Here is a 19,151-nt window from a genome sequence, read left to right on the forward strand (position 1 = left end):
CTTTTTTTCTACTTTTCCTGTGCATAAAATATATCTGCAGATTTTAAAACTGATAAGTAAAGTGGTAAGCACCTACCAGTGCTTTGCTTGGGGACTTGTGGCACACTCTGTCTTTACTGCGCACACTCTCCAGTTGTTTTAATATGGCTTCCACCAGGCTGTCTCTCCTCTTAATTTCAATAAACTGGAATGCTTTTTTGCTTCTTATGCTGATGATGATAGGATTAGGCAAATGACTGGTGTTCTCCATCTTCTCTACTGAGATCACCTATTCAAAGAAAAGACATCTTCACATTATATCTACTAATAAGTTTACATAGCACACAGTATACAATTTAAAAAGAACAGCATAAAAGAGAAATTTTCGACCTGCATTGTTTTACATTACTTCGCCACTCTGAACTCTTCTTTTGTTTGTGAAATCCACTTTTGATTTGATAAACCATATTCACGGGTTAAACAAAATTATGTCAACATTTATGAGTAAAGTAATATAGAGTTACTGTACTGCAAACTTAACTGCTTAAAATTATATTCAGTATTATTGAAAATATGCAAATGTTAATCAACAATTTAAACATACTGTAATTTATTTTATAAAAAGATCAGAACATGTATACCAATTTGTTTTAATTTCTGGAACAATGAATTTCACAGTGGTCCTCTTTTCACTTTTACTGTATTGCTATTGCCACTCTACGATTTCACCCTTTGTTGGTACCAATGTACATATTTTATTTACTTATGAGTGGCATGTTTCTTTCTTAAGAGGCTATCACCTTTTTCACTAAAGAAAACGATGGGTAATTTTGCATGGATATAGGACATTTTTAGCATTTCACCCTTCAATAGCATTTTGTATATTTTATCCTTTCATTAAGTTGTTGCTGCAAAGTCCTTTTTTATCTTATGATTTGTGATTGTGCATACTATAAAATGCACCATATAAAATACTGTTTGACTGATTGGGGAGGGTGGTATTATCACTGTTTAATTGTAAACTGAATATTATGTACATATTCAGAAACCTCCAAGTGATTTATTCTCCAGGTTTCAGAGCATATGGCTGGTGCCTATATGATCTATGCTCTTCATTGAGTATGACAAGCTATTCTTGCTGCAGAGAGGCTGTTTTTGCAAATTAAGATAAAAAGCTATAGCAGCTAGTAACTAGTTCAGCTACTGAAGTGATTCCTGCAGCACAAAAAGAATGTGGAATGAAAAAGAAAAGCCAATTTTAAGTACAAAGTAATTCTCTGTGTTGAACTGCATCCACTTCTAAAAGTTTAAGTGAATTTAAATTCTTTAAAATACATGTATTCAAATTTGAAAAAGATTCTGGCACAACTGTAGTGCTTATTTACAGACCACCAGGCCCATAATTATTGTTCATGTCTAATTTTGGAAACAATTTATCTGACTTAGTTATAAACTATGATCATGTAAGTATCGAGGGGCGATTTTAATATCACATGTCAAAACTAACATTTTAGCAAATGTTTTACTTGTCTGATAAACTCACTGTCACACTCAAACACTGGATCTAATTACAAAATTTAAATACAAATCCATAAAATAAAGTTACCTCTGATTCCTAATTAATTACATTTAAATATTAATACAAGAACAATGCGATATCTAGATTGTAACTCTGTGTCATAATCTGTAAATATTATGAGAAACTCAGACTAAATTATGGAAAATCTACAGCTCCCCCTCTAACTAACTACTATTCCAGATTACTAGAAGACAACAGAAATAATCCTCATCTACTGTTTAGAACCTCCGCTAATCTAAAAAATGGGGTTCTGAAATGCTATATAAAGCACTTAAAAACATTACCAGTGTAGATTTTATAAAATAGACAATATAAAATCCCAGATCTCAGTGTCATCTTGAAAACTATTGCATTGTCAAACCCCATCTCTGCTTGAACACACCATTTTGGTCATTTTAATTTGTTAACAGTTTAGGAAGTCATAACTTTAATTTCTAAAATGTAAACCTAATACATGTCAATTAGACCCAGACCTTACAAAACTAGTGAAAAGCTCAAAGGCTGTTCTGGCAACACCCATTCTTAGAATTGTCACTAGTTTTTTTACTGACAGGTACTAAAAATGTCAGTTATCATACCACTCTCTCTATTATAAAAAAAAAATCCTGGGAAAGAAAGACTAGGGAGATGAAACGAAAGAGATTAAGGTCCCCGCAAGACGCTCCGTGGCCAAACATGAGACTTTGTGCCAAGAGATTGACCCAGGACCGTCTCGCGGGGACGTAGAACATGAGATTCTTGCAAGACACGCCCTACTTACAACCAATATCAAATAAGACCACGGGCAGCAAAACTCTCAGTCGTGCAAAGGCTTTGAGCACACACTGTTCCAGGGCTCTCAGCGCATAAAAAGGAGTATAAGGACAATATGTTATAGATGAAACGTCGACGACTAAGCAAAGATGAAAGAGCAGCATGGAGAAAAGAGACTCAAAAGCATTGGAGAGAAAAAAAAAGGCAAAAAAAAAAAAAAAAAAGAATAGTCTAGGTGCAAATTCAGAAAATAAGGAAAGTAATTATCAGCCCGGAACAATTGGAATTGAAAAAAAGCATGTCCAATCGGATTCAGAATTAAAAGACAAAGAGTAAAAGTAGAACTTCATAAAGATGTTCAAAAACGTTGGTGCTATACACATGCAGAGCAGGTCAGAGATTATGAAAGCACTGGAATTCGAAAGGCTCAACAAAAAAAAAAAACGGCGCAATACAAATGCAGAGAAAGTTAAAGAATATGAAAGCAGGAAAATTAGAAAGTATAAAAAAAAGAAAGTAAAGATTGCAGTAGCGCAAACAAACAGAGATTATTACTCGAAAAAAAGGGGCAATAATCACCGCGGACCAGGGGTCATTGAAGAAAAAAAAAAGCAGAACAAAGCAAGGTCAGAAATAAAAGACAGTGTAGAAAACAAAGTAAAACGTCATAAAGAGGTTAAAAAACAAGGGGGCCAAACACATGCAAAGCAGGTTATAGATAATGAAAACAGTGGAATTCTAAAGACTCAAAAAAACGTAGGCGCGAAACACATGCAGAGCAAGATACAGAATATGAAAGCAGAAAAAAACGAAAGTAAACAGGATTAGCGCAAACAAAGAGAAATTATATTACTCGGAGAAATAACGAAAAGGCGAATAGAGATCGAATATATGGACATAGGTGATATGTCAGAAGCATGCAAATATTGTAAGGATTTGGAGTTTAAGTCAGAGAATTTCAAAAACGTGGTTTACCTCACATGCATTTATTGGTTACTTTGCAAAAAAAATTAACTGCTGATGATGTAGATCATTTTGAATGTGCTGAAATTCCAAACAGAGAAACCTATCCTGAATAATGGTACAAAGTCATTAAACACATATCTCACGGACCTCATTTAAAAGATTCAGCATGTTGGGACAACTCGAAAGATTCCAAATATTGTTTTACCAAAGTTCTGAAATAAAAGTGAAATTAATGAAATAACAACAATTCAAAGGAAAAAAAATCTTAAGAGTGTGTATCCGGAAAACCAAACATGGGGGGTTGGCGAGAGAAGCAAGCAGGGGGCAAAGCCCCCTAGTATTTAAAAAAAAAAAAAAAAAAATCACAGCTATACCCTCATACATTTTATAATCTCAAATTTACCTTTAGTTTCTAAAACAAATTAAAAAAAAACATTTTCCATGCAGTTTCAGTCTCACCTTCAGAATTTCCAGTTTTGCTTTCACTCCAGCCATTCAAAATTACATTATAATTAGAAGAAAATTCTGCAGATAATTAAGTTGTTATATTTAAGTGCAGCCTTTGACATCACTGACCACCCTCTTCTATTACATACAGGAGGATGTAGTAGTAGGATGTTGTACCGCGTTAGCCATAATGGATGCAATACGAAGTCAGGTAAAATAACACCTTTAACTGGCTAATTGAACAGATTACAACATTCAAGCTTTCGAGGCAGCTCAGGCCCCTTCTTCAGGCATTACAAGATTCATGATAACAAGCTACCTGAAGAAGGGGCCTAAACTGCCTGTAAAGCTTGCATGTTATAATCTGTTCAGTTAGTCAATCTAAGTTATAATTTTGACTGGCTTCTCATTGCATACAGAAGGATATAAATTTACATTGAACTCTGAGGAACTGTACTTGAATGATTTAGTTCATATTTATAAAATTCATTTCAATATTTACAGAAATGTGCTACTTATATTCAGTCACTATATTCAGAAGTTAAATAAGGTGTTCTGCAAGGCTCAGTACTTGCACCTTTCCTTACTGTTTTCACTTTAAATGCTTCCACTGGAAACTATCATTAGAAGACATAACATTCACTTTCACTCATATGCAGACAATACCAGTCCCTACCAGTACCTTTCTTTTGCAATGATGTTTCTCCAAGTTTCCTAAATTAATTGTATTAGTGAATTAAAAGACTGGATGGATCATAACTACTTGTTTTGAATACAGAACAAAAACAGTGTTACTTTCTGGGAGGAATGATATAGACTGCAAAAATATTCTATCACTTTTTAATTTACTTGGTCTGAACATTACTCAATTAACATGCAACCTAGGTGCTATCTTTGACACCAGCATGTCTTTTAAAACACATGTTACAATACTATCTAAAACCTGTTATCTTTCACTTTAAAATACTGCAAATAAAATGCAGTATTTCTAAATACTGGTTTCTAAATAAGGAAGATGCTAAGAAATTGATTCTTGCACTCATCTTTAGTAGGATTAACTAGCTGAACAAACCACTCAATATTAAGATTTCATATAATTCAAAATGCTGCTAGAAGAATCATTACAAGAACTTGAAAGTACAGCCACATAACTCCAATTCTGAAATCATTACACTGACTTCTAGTTAAACCTAGGGCTGAAATTAAAAGCCTTTTTCTTACATATAAAGCTTTAAAGTCTGCTTGTTATTTCAACTTTTGATTACTTATAAACTGGATAACACATTAAGATCTCAAGATGCAGGCTTACTAAAAACTATAAGGATTAACAAAATAATAGCAGGAGGTTGGGCTTTTATCTACAGGACCTACAAGCGCTGTTAGATCTACCTGCTTATATAAGAGTCACACTTCATTCTCGGCTTTAAAACCTGCTTAGAACTGTTTGTTAGCCATTTGTATAAAAATCAAAACATTGCAATAATTATGACCTGCCACTATGCCTCAATCTCTTCAGTTTCCCTTCTCAGTGTTCTGCTGTGGCACTTGGTGACATTGCCTTACTTCCCAACTTTTTTCCTGCTCATGGAAAACACAACTGAGATACTGTAAGCCTTAGAATCAAAGGATGGAAAGATTCTCTCATCGTATTAGCCAACCTAGCACAGACTTAGATTGTAGAATGAAAAAAGGGTGAGTTAGGTGGCTAACTGGCCTAGGTCTCCAGGACTTTGACTGTTTCTGAATTTATCTTTCGATGTGCAAAAAACTGACTGTGGACACCCTACACCAGAGGTTTATTTTCTCCAGTGATGCTGCTGACTGGAATTTATGTTTTCCTCTCCTCCACTGTCAACCGGGCATTGATCAACAATAATGTTAATGGACACAAATTGTTAAGTTCCATTTAAGTTAATTAGTTTGAAACAAAATGCGTTTAAACAAATCTGTGTCTTTATGCATATGCATTATATAATTAATCATTTGTAAAGTTGTTAATTTCATTTTACCAATGACCTAGGTAGGTAATTAGGTAATGCCAAATTTACGCATTACTGGTAAAACTGCCTCTGGAATAAGATTATTATTTTGCAATGAAATTACTGCTGCAGCTTTATAATAGCTTTGTGAATAGTAGTATATATGATTGTGTCCTTTCAGCAAAATATAATAATGGTACATTAACTGTCTGTCGCCACTTTATATGTGTCTCTGTTTATTAAAACAAGAAACCTTCTCCTAAAAAAACAACCAGTCAGATGGCAGCAACTCAAAATATCTACAGTATACAGATATGGTCAAGATGTATGGCTGTCTGACCAAATATGGGCAAGAAGAGCAATCAAAGTGACTTCGCAAGTGGTGTGATTGGTGGTAAAAGACATGATGTCAGCAAAATCTCAGAAACTCCTGCCCTCCTGGGATTTTCATGATTAAAGTCTCTAGAGGTTACAGAAAATTGCCAATGTATACATAAGTATTGGGAAAACTTGCCCAGTCAGCATCAGATCTCAGAAAAATAGTTCTTGGATCCTTATAGTATAAAACTATACAAGAGGTCCAGAAGTGACATATATTTAGTCTTCTTACATAGGAGAAGCCCTCCAGAAGCTATAGGAGGAAAGAAACAAGTGCCTGGCAGTGCTGACTTCATTCCAGGTGTATTTGGGGCAAAAGAAAAATGGAATTTCTTAACAAAACATGTCCAAGGCAATGTGCACCACTATGAGTTAGTGTCAGTGGATAATTATAAATGGACAGCCATCCCCAAATGAGGAATTTGCAAGGTTGGAAGAGTTTTAAGCAATCTCACTACAGATAGTTAAGTAGCTAAAGTATTGCAGTGAGAGGGGATTTTGAATATTTTCTGTCTATAGTTTTTAGAATACTACACATATTAAATAGGCATTAAAATAAAAAAAAAATATATATATATATATATATATATATATATATATATATATATATATATATATATATATATATATATGCACTGAGTTGACCAATTATCACACCTCCTGTGTAAAATGCACTTAAAGCAAAGGGTAAAACCATAGGAAACCGGGTTGAAAACTGTAGAGTCTTTTCGGATTCTTTTTTAAGGAGAGTACATGAAACTGCAACAGACAGATATATCCCAGAACATCTGCCAGAAATTCTATGGAACTGAGCCAGCACAGGAAGGACAGGAAGCAATAATTAGGATTTCCCCTTCAATCACATGACTACCTCCACGACGGTACAATGGAAAACCAGAAAGGAGGAATTGCAGTTCACCTAAGACTAGCCAAAGACAGAGTTTCACCTGAAAAAAAGACCAAGGCCACATTTACAAATTAAAAGACGGGAATACTCTGAATACTTGATAAAAGATGTTACCTATGAAAGAAAACAAATGACTCCAGCATATCTGGAGTAAAACAATACATTGATGGGCTTCATGTCTTGGTTTGCTGAGCTTTCCTGGCAATACAATACATTGCACATTATAAAAGGCAGATTTTTAAAATTTGTCATTATTGATCAGTTATTGGGCAGCACAGTGGTTTCAGATTAGTTCAGCTGCCTCCCATCTTCCAAATCCTGGTTTTAAATTCTAGTCCAGTTGCTGTTTCTGCAAGCATATTGCTCCTGGTACCCCAGCTTCATTTCATATGCAAAAAAGCATACAGTTAAATTAATTGGAAAATATTAGCCCTCTGCTTTTTTATTTTTACTACACCATATGCTCCCCTTGGTCATATTATTAATACCTTTAAAGAGTGTTATAACTACTTGCAAATGACACTCAGTTTTATTTCAGTGCTAAAAGATGATGGTCAAAGATTTTGCAAGTCATGGCTTAGTTATGAGAAAAGAAATGCTGAACATGGCACAACGTGCTAAATGGTGCTAAAAAAGTAAAAAAAAAACCCAAAAAGATCTCTCTTTCAAGTAGGTTAATGATACAGTAAGGCCCCCTTCTTTTATGAACCCTTTGTCATTATGATTTTTTCCTTTCTTATTCAACTTGCATAAATCACAAAGAAAATGAGCTCATTCCTATTACTTTCTGACAATGAGAAGCTTGTCCACGACTTCTGCACAAGTCACAATATCTTCAATATTTGTGTATTGACAAGTGTCACTTCTAATCTGTTATTTTAAACCAAATTCATTCAAACCACCGTAGCAAGGGTCCACTTTCATACTCACTGCACTGCACACGTGATGTCTGTTCTGTTCGGTCTTCATTAGTTTTCATTGTCTCCAAGGATAAGATATACTGTAATGTCTTGTTGTAAATCTTGACTGCTTTAACTGACCTTGCACTGGACAACATCAGTACAGTCCTCCATCACTAAATGAGTTACCTTGAAGCAATGTGAAACTCTACTTTTCAATAAGATATTTAACTTAAAATAATATTTCAATCTCTCAATTTACTCTCTCTAGGTCCTCGGGAAGTGAAGCATGGTGGTGGCAGCATCATGCTGTGGGGATGTTTTTCAGCAGCAGGAACTGGGAGACTAGTCAGGATAAAGGGAAAGATGACTGCAGCAATGTACAGAGACATCCTGGATGAAAACCTGCTCCAGAGCACTCTTGACTTCAGACTGGGGCGATGGTTCATTTTTCAGCACACAGCCAAGATATCAAAGGAGTGGCTTCAGGACAACTCTGTGAATGTCCTTGAGTGGCCCAGCCAGAGCCCAGACTTGAATCCAACTGAACATCTCTGGAGAGATCTTAAAATGGCTGTGCACCGACGCTTCCCATCCAACCAAAAATGAATTTAATCCATTTTGGAATAAGGCTGTAACATAACAAAATGTGGAAAAAGTGATGCACTGTGAATACTTTCTGGATGCACTGTATATATATATATATATATATATATATATATATATATATATATATATATATATATATATACACACACACACACACACACACACACACACACACACACACATATATACGTATATATATATATATATTGTCACAAGAATGAGTCAGAGACATCATAAAGAGCTGGGGCAGCCACCCGTATAATATGCTCAGCTGCAAAATTGCTTTTTTTATTTGTACACGATGTGTATAGTTCAGAGTCCAGAACAGAACTGCCTGTACTGAGGCAAGATGGCAGTTTTAAAGCCCTGGAAAGGAAATGACGTCAACGTTGCAGGAACTGGGACGTCATCCTTGGGGCCGGCAAGAGGCGGGATTTCCCGGGAAAGGTCTGCAAGGGACTGAGAGAGATAGTCGGTACACTCCACCGCCCCCTGGCCTGGCGTAAAATTACTAGTGTTTAGGCCCTTCAGCTGTTTCCCATGCGCACGTGTGTGACAAGGCACCCCCCCTTAGCCCAGACCCATCGGGTCGGGTGGACCTGTCTGAGAGGTCATGGACTTGAGAGAGAGCATCCGCATTGGCATGGAGAGAACCCTTCTGGTGAACAAGCGAGAACTTATATGGTTGGAGGTCAAGAAACCACCTAGTGACCCGCGGATTTGACTCCTTGTGAAGGGCCATCCACTGGAGGAGTGCATGGTCTGTCACCAGAGTAAATTCACGGCCCAAGAGGTAGTACCTCCCGTTCCACTGTATACATATATATATATATATATATATATATTTATATATATATATTATGAAGAAAAACAATTTTGGATGGCGTTTTCCCTTGCCCGGACGCGGGTCACCGGGGCCCCACTCTGGAGCCAGGCCTGGAGGTGGGGCTCGATGGCGAGCGCCTGGTGGCCGGGCCTGCACCCATGGGGCTCGGCCGGGCACAGCCCGAAGAGGCAACGTGGGTCCCCCTTCCCATGGGCTCACCACCTATGGGAGGGGCCAAGGAGGTCGGGTGCAGTGTGAGTTGGGTGGTGGCCGAAGGCGGGGACCTTGGCGGTCCGATCCTCGGCTACAGAAACTGGCTCTTGGGACGTGGAATGTCACCTCTCTGAAGGGGAAGGAGCCTGAGCTAGTGCGCGAAGTTGAGAGGTTCCGGCTAGATATAGTCGGACTCACCTCGACGCACAGCTTGGACTCTGGAACCAATCTCCTTGAGAGGGGCTGGACTCTGTACCACTCTGGAGTTGCCCCCGGTGAGAGGCGCCGAGCAGGTGTGGGTATACTTATTGCCCCCCAACTTGGAGCCTGTACATTGGGGTTTACCCCGGTGGACGAGAGGGTAGCCTCCCTTCGCCTTCGGGTGGGGGGACGGGTCCTAACTGTTGTTTGTGCGTATGCACCGAACAGCAGTTCAGAGTACCCACCCTTTTTGGAGTCCCTGGAGGGGGTGCTAGAGGGCATACCTTCTGGGGACTCCCTCGTTCTGCTGGGAGACTTCAATGCTCACGTGGGCAATGACAGTGAGACCTGGAAGGGCGTGATTGGGAGGAATGGCCCCCCCAATCTGAACCCGAGCGGTGTTTTGTTATTGGACTTCTGTGCTCGTCACGGATTGTCCATAACGAACACCATGTTCAAGCATAGGGGTGTTCATATGTGCACTTGGCACCAGGACACCCTAGGCCTCAGTTCGATGATCGACTTTGTGCTCGTGTCGTCGGACTTGCGGCCACATGTCTTGGACACTCGGGTGAAGAGAGGGGCGGAGCTGTCAACTGATCACCACCTGGTGGTGAGTTGGCTTCGATGGTGGGGGAGGATGCCGGTCAGGCGTGGTAGGCCCAAACGTGTTGTGAGGGTCTGCTGGGAACGTCTGGCAGAGCCCCCTGTCAGAAGTAACTTCAACTCCCACCTCCGGCAGAACTTCGACCACATCCCGAGGGAGGTGGGGGACATTGAGTCCGAATGGGCCATGTTCCGTGCCTCTATTGTTGAGGCAGCTGACCGGAGCTGTGGCCGTAAGGTGGTCGGTGCCTGTCGTGGCGGCAATCCCCGAACCCGTTGGTGGACACCGGCGGTGAAGGATGCCGTCAAGCTGAAGAAGGAGTCCTGCAGGACCCTTTTGTCCTGTGGGACCCCGGAGGCAGCTGATAGGTACCGGCAGGCCAAGCGGAATGCGGCTTTGGTGGTTGCTGAGGCAAAAACTCGGGCGTGGGAGGAGTTTGGGGAGGCCATGGAGAACGACTTTCGGACGGCTTCGAGGAGATTCTGGTCCACCATCCGGCGTCTCAGGAAGGGGAAGCAGTGCAGTGTCAACACTGTATATGGTGGGGATGGTGCGCTGCTGACCTCGACTCGGGACGTTGTGGGTCGGTGGGGGGAATACTTCGAAGACCTCCTCAATCCCATTAACATGCCTTCCAATGAGGAAGCAGAGCCTGGGGACTCAGAGGTGGGCTCCCCCATCTCTGGGACTGAGGTCACCGAGGTGGTCAAAAAACTCCTTGGTGGCAGGGCCCCAGGGGTGGATGAGATACGCCCGGAGTTCCTCAAGGCTCTGGATGTTGTAGGACTGTCTTGGCTGACACGCCTCTGCAACATCGCATGGACATCAGGGACAGTGCCTCTGGATTGGCAGACCGGGGTGGTGGTCCCCCTCTTTAAGAAGGGGGATCGGAGGGTGTGTTCCAACTACAGAGGGATCACACTCCTCAGCCTCCCTGGAAAAGTCTATTCAGGGGTCCTGGAGAGGAGGGTCCGTCGGATAGTCGAGCCTCGGATTCAGGAGGAACAGTGTGGTTTTCGTCCTGGTCGCGGAACAGTGGACCAGCTCTATACCCTTAACAGGGTCCTGGAGGGTGCATGGGAGTTTGCCCAACCAGTCTACATGTGTTTTGTGGACTTGGAAAAGGCATTCGACCGTGTCCCTCGGGGAATCCTGTGGGGGGTACTCCGAGAGTATGGGGTACCGGCCCCCCTGATAAGGGCTGTTCAGTCCCTGTACGATCGGTGCCAGAGCTTGGTCCGCATTGCCGGCAGTAAGTCGAACCCATTTCCAGTGAGAGTTGGACTCCGCCAGGGCTGCCCTTTGTCACCGATTCTGTTCATAACTTTTATGGACAGAATTTCTAGGCGCAGCCAGGGCGTTGAGAGGGTCCGGTTTGGTGGGCTCAGGATTGGGTCACTGCTTTTTGCAGATGATGTTGTCCTGTTTGCTTCATCAGGCCATGATCTTCAGCTCTCTCTGGATCGGTTCGCAGCCGAGTGTGAAGCGGCTGGGATGAGAATCAGCACCTCCAAATCCGAGACCATGGTCCTCAGCCGGAAAAGGGTGGAGTGCCCTCTCAGGGTTGGTAGCGAGATCCTGCCCCAAGTGGAGGAGTTCAAGTATCTCGGGGTCTTGTTCACGAGTGAGGGAAGAATGGAGCGTGAGATCGACAGGCGGATCGGTGCGGCATCCGCAGTAATGCGGGCGCTGCATCGGTCTGTCGTGGTGAAAAAGGAGCTGAGCCGCAAGGCGAAGCTCTCAATTTACCAGTCGATCTATGTTCCTACCCTCACCTATGGTCATGAGCTATGGGTAGTGACCGAAAGAACGAGATCGCGAATACAAGCGGCTGAAATGAGTTTCCTCCGCAGGGTGTCTGGGCTTTCCCTTAAAGATAGGGTGAAAAGCTCAGTCATCCGGGAGGGGCTCAGAGTAGAGCCGCTGCTCCTCCGCATCGAGAGGAGTCAGATGAAGTGGCTCGGGCATCTGATCAGGATGCCTCCTGGACGCCTCCCTGGTGAGGTGTTCCGGGCACGTCTAACCGGGAGGAGGCCCCGGGGAAGACCCAGGACACGCTGGAGGGACTATGTCTCTCGACTGGCCTGGGAACGCCTTGGGATTCTCCCGGAAGAGCTAGAAGAAGTGGCCGGGGAGAGGGAAGTCTGGGTATCTCTGCTCAAGCTGCTGCCCCCGCGACCCGACCTCGGATAAGCGGGAGACAATGGATGGATGGATGGATGGATATATATATATATATATATATATATATATATATATATATATATATATATATATATATATATATATATATATACACACATACATATATATTCATGGCATTCGTAGTCTGAATCACAATCTGATTGTATGGATGGTTACCTACCAGGTAACGCTTATGGTTGGTCAGCAAGTCGGCTAACATCCGCCACGGTGCCCTCTTTCAGTTGCAAGAAGCAGATCATAGAATGGTTGAAATAGTTTACTGTCAAATAATGCAAAGAGTACACAACATGTGTTTATATATATATATTTACACACACACACACCACACACTCACTCATACTGAGGCAATGAGCTTATGAGCTTATCATGCATATATTAACGATATGAAGTACCCTGAAAATGTCCATGCACACATTGAAGGAATGTTTAAACTATATATCACCATACTGAGAATTGAACATGGGTCTCTAAAATTGCAAGCCGGCGATGCCATTCTGTAATAACTTCCTGCCCTAAAATATGGTAATAAATACAGAATTAAGAGTATGTTAAACAATATAAAGGACAAATCATGAATTAAACTAAATTATTCAGCTACATTTTTAAATATAATATCTGGTCTAATTTTAAGCTGGGAGGCACAGTGGGAATACTGTTTAGAACCACAACCACAAGGCTACAGAATCCAAGGCTCAAATTCTGGCCTGGGATCTGTCTGTCCTGAATTTACATGTGTAGTCATGGTGGGTTTTCCTCACACTTCCTGAAGTTGTGCAGATAAGGCTAATTAGATAAATTGACCCAGGATAAACATAGTTGAGTGCTTGTCTGCTCTGTACTGAAACGACACTGCATTGAGAGTTCTTTCCTGCCTTCTGCTGGGCTGTGAACAAGACATACAGAAGCAAGTTACTAAGTAGGCAATGGTGGTGGAGGGTAATTTAAGTGACTTATGACAAATATTCTGTAATATGTGGCAATGAGATTTTAAAATGTCACATATTTATCAATCTTTCATTTTTGAAAAGACACATATGTTGGAAATAAAAAAAAGTACCTCTCGGAAAGGGATTATCAGAATGCAGGCCCCGTCCTCTCTGCTGGTAAAGCACACAAAACTGTCAGACATATACATTGTTCCTGCTGTATGGCTACGGCTAAAGGGTGTCCAGAGAGAGCAGTCTATCACTTCTTGCAACCTCTCTTGGTGGGGTAAGCGGAACATGGCACGAAAATACTCTTTCTGTGCTCTCTCTTCAAGAACTCTGTAAATGGGAGAGAAAAAATGACATTTCTTTTCTTATTGTATCTGAACATTGTCCAGTTAAATGCACAAAAATTTTATTCATAAAGCATTCAGCTAAAACACTTTCACATGGTTATGAATAAACAAAACACTTTTTAATTAAATTTTAAAGAATTTCAAAATGATTATCTTGAAACAGGTGTGTTGTTGTGTGGAGGAATTTTACACCGGTTCAAACCAACGTACTTATTTGATCTGATGCAGATGTTGACAGAAGTCATGCAACAGAATGGGTCTAATTTTAACTGGATATGAAGAGTATCTTATCCCTTAACCAACAACCAACAAGGCACAGCTGTAGTAATATTTTTTAAACTAGAAGGGAAGGAAATAAAGATTGCAATATTTTAAGACTGAAGACAGACAATTATGTAACTATTACAGAATTCTTATAGGAAATTCCTGCATCTATTTGAAGAATTTCCTCATTTTTCCACAGGAAATGGTCTTAATCACTACCTGTTTAACTGAATGTTGCTTCAGGATGTATTATTTTACAAAATTATTCAACAAAAAGAGATGATTTTTTTGTCTTTTGTGTACCAGAGTGCATTGTTATACTATGGCTTTAGTATTCTACAGTACTATTTACACAGACTTGTTTCATACTCTTGTAAATGTTGTGAATGCTCATTCTACTTGTTGATAATTTCATAACTACAAGGGTGATACTTTTAAGTTGATAATTAACATTCCAAGAGAGTTAAAATTCCTTTATTGATAATGTGGAATGAAAAAAAAAACATTACTATCATGAAATGTTGGTTGCTTACATGGAATGGAATGATTTTTAATAGCCAAGTACATTTACACATACAAGGAATTGTACTTACTCTGACAAATAAAATGCACATACATAAAGCCATCATTATATGAAACTTAAAAAAAAAAAAAGAATTAAGTAAAAAAAAATAAGATTATAGTTCAATTAGAAAATGTTAACAATTCCTGATAACACAAAATCTAGTGACCACTGTAACAAGATATGGTCTTTTAAAAATATTCATATTTGTAACATGGCAGTTTATGATGTTACAATAAACTGTGTTCTCCTAGGCTGCAAGTACAAGTTTAACACAAGACCTACCCAGAAAAATACTTTCATGATTAAAGACAGTTTTATAAGTAATAACTCTTTAACCCATCGCATATATGAAAAGTTATACACTGATATATTTGTTTCATTCATGCTCACTGTCCTATTTTCTAATAAATTATGGGAAAGGGGAATTTAATACATTTTACTTATTACTATTTAATAAATAAATAAATTCCAATAAATGAGGAGGGTGTATTTGTTGTAGTGTGGAATTCCTACAGCAAAGGCCTTGCTCAATCTATTAAATGTAGTCATTATCATATCCTGCAAAGTCTAGTGGTATATTTGTGAAAAATGCCAGCAGATTCCGATGAACACCAAATCATTGTGATATAAAAGAAATAAAGGTCTTATTAGCTGCGTAACTGCCAAAAGTGATAAATATAATTTTAATGATTAAAATACATCCTCATATTCATATAGTTCTCTATGCAGTATCATTACAAACATTTCTCTTCATTCAATAGTATCAATAAGCACTGTAGTCTCCATAGCTTGTTCTAGAACTTTAATCTCGCCTAATAAAAATATGGAAATTGAATAAAATTGCAAATTCTGCATTCTGAGTGTTTGTTGTTCGCAATGTCCTTGGGTTTAAGTTACTGTTAGGCATGGCTTTGATTAGAATGTGCTAGAGGTTGTTATTGACTTTCATTCTAAAACTGACAATACCAGGTGATTTCATTATTTTCCAGACTGTTTTTAAAGAGCTTAATGAAACTGAGGCTACAAAAATGGTCAGGTACTGCAAGGGTAGGTACCAGGCAATCTCATTATTTTCCAGATTGTTATAAAACAACTTAATCAAATTGAGTGAGGGTAAAAACAGTGCCCAGTATGAAAGGCTTTATTAAAGCACACTGATTGTTTAGAGTGAAACACACTAATATGAGGAGAAGGGGTGGGAAAACTTAAATCCAACAACCTATTTAAGTAAACATGTGCAGTACTTTGTCCAGTAAATCTAAAAAAAGTACAGTGCACTCTGCATCAAATAATTTGACAATTTTTCTTGTGTTGCTGCCTCACAGCAAGGAGGCCAAGGTTCACGTCCCGGGTCCTCTGTACATGGAGTTTACATGCAGGTTAGATGGACAGGCAATACTAGTCTGTGATGGACTAGCGTCCTGTCCAGTGATTATTCCTGCCTTGTGCCCGTTGCTTGATGGGATGGATGCCAGCTCCCCCACAACCCTGCTCAGGATAGAGTGGGTTTGGAAAATTGAAGGATGTACTTTTGTTCATTTAATTTTGCTGCATGATTAATAATTTCATTTAATACAATTATATAAAACTTATGACTTTGGAAAACTGACCCGGAAATCATTAACTCTGTATTGCATGGGCTGTTAAGAAAGCTTTAAAATGTAATTATAATTTATTGTGAAACTGCTTATTTTCCTACATTTTTCAGCTTCTGACGAGAACACTGGGATATCACTTTCCAGAAAACTTAGAATAAATAAAAATAACGGAGTTTAATTTACATTGAAGACTATTGGTGATTTGGCTTTAGACAGACAGAGAGAACCTTATTTGCCCCAAAGGGAATTTTGGTTTTTACAAAAGCCCCAAAAATATAAATGTACAAACAACTACACAAAAATTACCAAAAAACAACTTCCGACTTTGCTAATGTTAGGAGAGCAGCAATCAAGTTATAGTGATGACAGTGTCATAGAGAAGATGTGCGGCATTGTTCATAATGACCATCAGTTTTGTCTTCATTCTCTCCATTGCTACTACCTTCACCAGGTCGAGTGTATATCCTATAACGGAGCCTGCCTTCTTAATTAGAGTGTTGATTCAGTGGGCCAGAATGCTATTGCACAGAAAATTGTACTGGCTATCACAAAGTTATAAAACATGTCAAGGATTTCACTGTCCACATTAAAATAACATAGCCTCCTAAGAAAAAAAGGAGTCTGCTCTGCACTTTCTTCAGTAGTCCCTCCATGTTACTGGACAACTCCAGCTTATCACTGATGTGGACCTACAAGTGGCAGTGTGCCAATTTCACATTCACACCTTGATTAGTGACTGGGAGAAAAGACTCTTTGGTATGGCGAAAGTCAAGAAGTCCATAATAATTGAGCACATCATTTACATATGACCTCTTGCTGATTCTTAAAGCCACTTTTATTGACTGGGACAGTAGTACCTCATCTTGAGGTAAATAATGGACGTGTGTGTGTCTAAAATGACCACAAAGTGAAGCATACATTAATGGTAATGCTTCCTCTGCACAGTGTAATATTATTAACATTTTCTGCTCTTGTTCTGATCTACAAGTATACAAATATCTCCTTATTGTTTTCAATATTGTATGTTTACTTATCTAAGCATGTTAGTAGAATACTTACAAAAATTTTTTTTTTTCTTTTATACATTAAAGAAAATAATTATATTTAAATGCTGATTCATGCACTGCAAGTAATTTATTTGTAGTTTTGTGAATACTTACAAGTTTGTTTACAAATGAATGAACCCCTGATTTCTTCATTTTCTGTAGAAATTAAAAGTTAAGCATCAGCGACCAACTGGTTACTTTTACAAGGTGAAATTTAATTTACATCTTATATAGCACCACTTGGTTTTCACTGACGAGCAAGACTTAATCAAGTGGTGTTGAATTCTTATATGTCAAGCTTTTTTTTGGCAACACATTAAACAAGATGTTATTACTGTACTGTCACATCACAACATCCAGCTGCAGTTACAGCTATGTTTGATGCCATTTGCCTGAAGTCTGCAGATCTCTATTACACTCATTATTTATAATAGCTTACCAATAAAGAACTGTGTTGCAAAAGTACCTTGCCAACCCATCTATATACTGTGCTGCGCATCATATATGGATTCAACTTAGTCAGTCTGAGCTTTATATAGGCAAGTAGGCAAGTGGACTAGGCAATTGCCCCCAGAAAAAAAAACCTTGCAGGAAAAATATGCATTGATTTCTGAACATGGGCAATACATATATTTTCAAGAAGCACAACATCTATGCCTCTGTGATTTGCATGTTGAAATATTCCCCGATATATTTTGCTTTTTCTCAAGTTTTTTTTTTTTTTTTTACTGCATAGGTTAAAGAAGGCTTACATTATACCAGGGCTGATGATAACAGCACTAAGAGCATGTGCTGCAGTAGTACCTCATCTTGAGGTAAATAGCAGTAAATACAGAAAACTACCTATGAACAACGGTCACATGTTAGCAAAATTCCACATTACCATTAGTAAAATAAATGTGGTAAGTGTATATACTGTATATGAAAAATACTGAAGTTCCATATGATTGTTGCTGGATTTTCATTTAAAGGTCCAGGATTTCAGCAAGTGATCTACAGTATAAACACTCAGCCATGAAGACAGTGTAAAGTATCTATCTATCTATCTATCTATCTATCTATCTATCTATCTAACAGAATACAGCATAACAGCTGATGTACTATTGTGATGAGAAGCAGCACATGTCAATAACCACATGAATTAAAAGACGGCCTTTGCTAGAATTGGGAGTTACAGGCTGACATCAATGTATAATGGAGATCAACTGATTAAATTGCCATGCTTAAAGTAATAAATGACTTGCGGGTTAATGCAGACATGGGCCAGAAGTCTATTCATGTTCTACCAGAGCGCAGCATTTGACACCATAGACCGCAGTACAGTAGACCCCCGCGAAGTAGTGGTTCAGGGTTCGCGGACTCAGTCATTCGCGGATTTTTCCTTAGAACCTAACTATTAATTGTTAGCAGAAAGCACAAATATCCTCCGCAATTTTTATGGCTTTTTTCGTGGCAATACTGTGCTGTAGAGAGAACAGGAAGCAACAGCTGAGGGAAACACGGGTTGGGATTGTGATAGTGAAAGTAGCCAATCCGAGAGCGTTATTCATTCCTCCTTGCTGCTGATTGACTGCTGCACTGTGACGCATCTCCAGGTGAGTGGGTTTACCACCGCTGAGGGAAACGCGGTTTGGGATGGTGAAAGTATCCAATCCGAGAGCATTTTCATTTCTCCTTGATGCTGATTGACTGCTGCCCTGTGACGCATCTCCAGCTGAATGTCCTTGTGTTTTCCACTTTGTTATTGTATTCATTTTGTTATTCTTAAACGCACAAGATGACGCTGAAATGCTGTGCACCTTCTAAGGCTTCTGGCACTGAGCCTAAGCGCTAGAAAAAGTTTAAAAC

At 39.4% G+C, this 19,151-nt stretch overlaps 2 protein-coding genes across 2 annotated transcripts in view; one reads left to right on the forward strand and one right to left on the reverse strand.

Annotated features, from left to right (window-relative positions):
- Window positions 1-19,151, forward strand: part of rpl31 (ribosomal protein L31) — an 810,223-nt gene that overhangs the window by 54,019 nt on the left and 737,053 nt on the right. The gene's annotated exons all lie outside the window — the stretch shown is intronic.
- Window positions 1-19,151, reverse strand: part of LOC114650756 (TBC1 domain family member 8) — a 182,137-nt gene that overhangs the window by 36,481 nt on the left and 126,505 nt on the right. Inside the window, exons 6-7 of the mRNA XM_028800580.2 lie at window positions 13,606-13,813; window positions 77-268 (exon numbers count right to left, since the gene is read on the reverse strand). Coding sequence (XP_028656413.2) covers window positions 77-268; window positions 13,606-13,813 — 400 coding nt within the window. The remainder of the gene's footprint in view (window positions 1-76; window positions 269-13,605; window positions 13,814-19,151) is intronic.

This window comes from Erpetoichthys calabaricus, chromosome 4, assembly GCF_900747795.2.
Source record: "Erpetoichthys calabaricus chromosome 4, fErpCal1.3, whole genome shotgun sequence".
Taxonomy (NCBI): domain Eukaryota; kingdom Metazoa; phylum Chordata; class Cladistia; order Polypteriformes; family Polypteridae; genus Erpetoichthys; species Erpetoichthys calabaricus.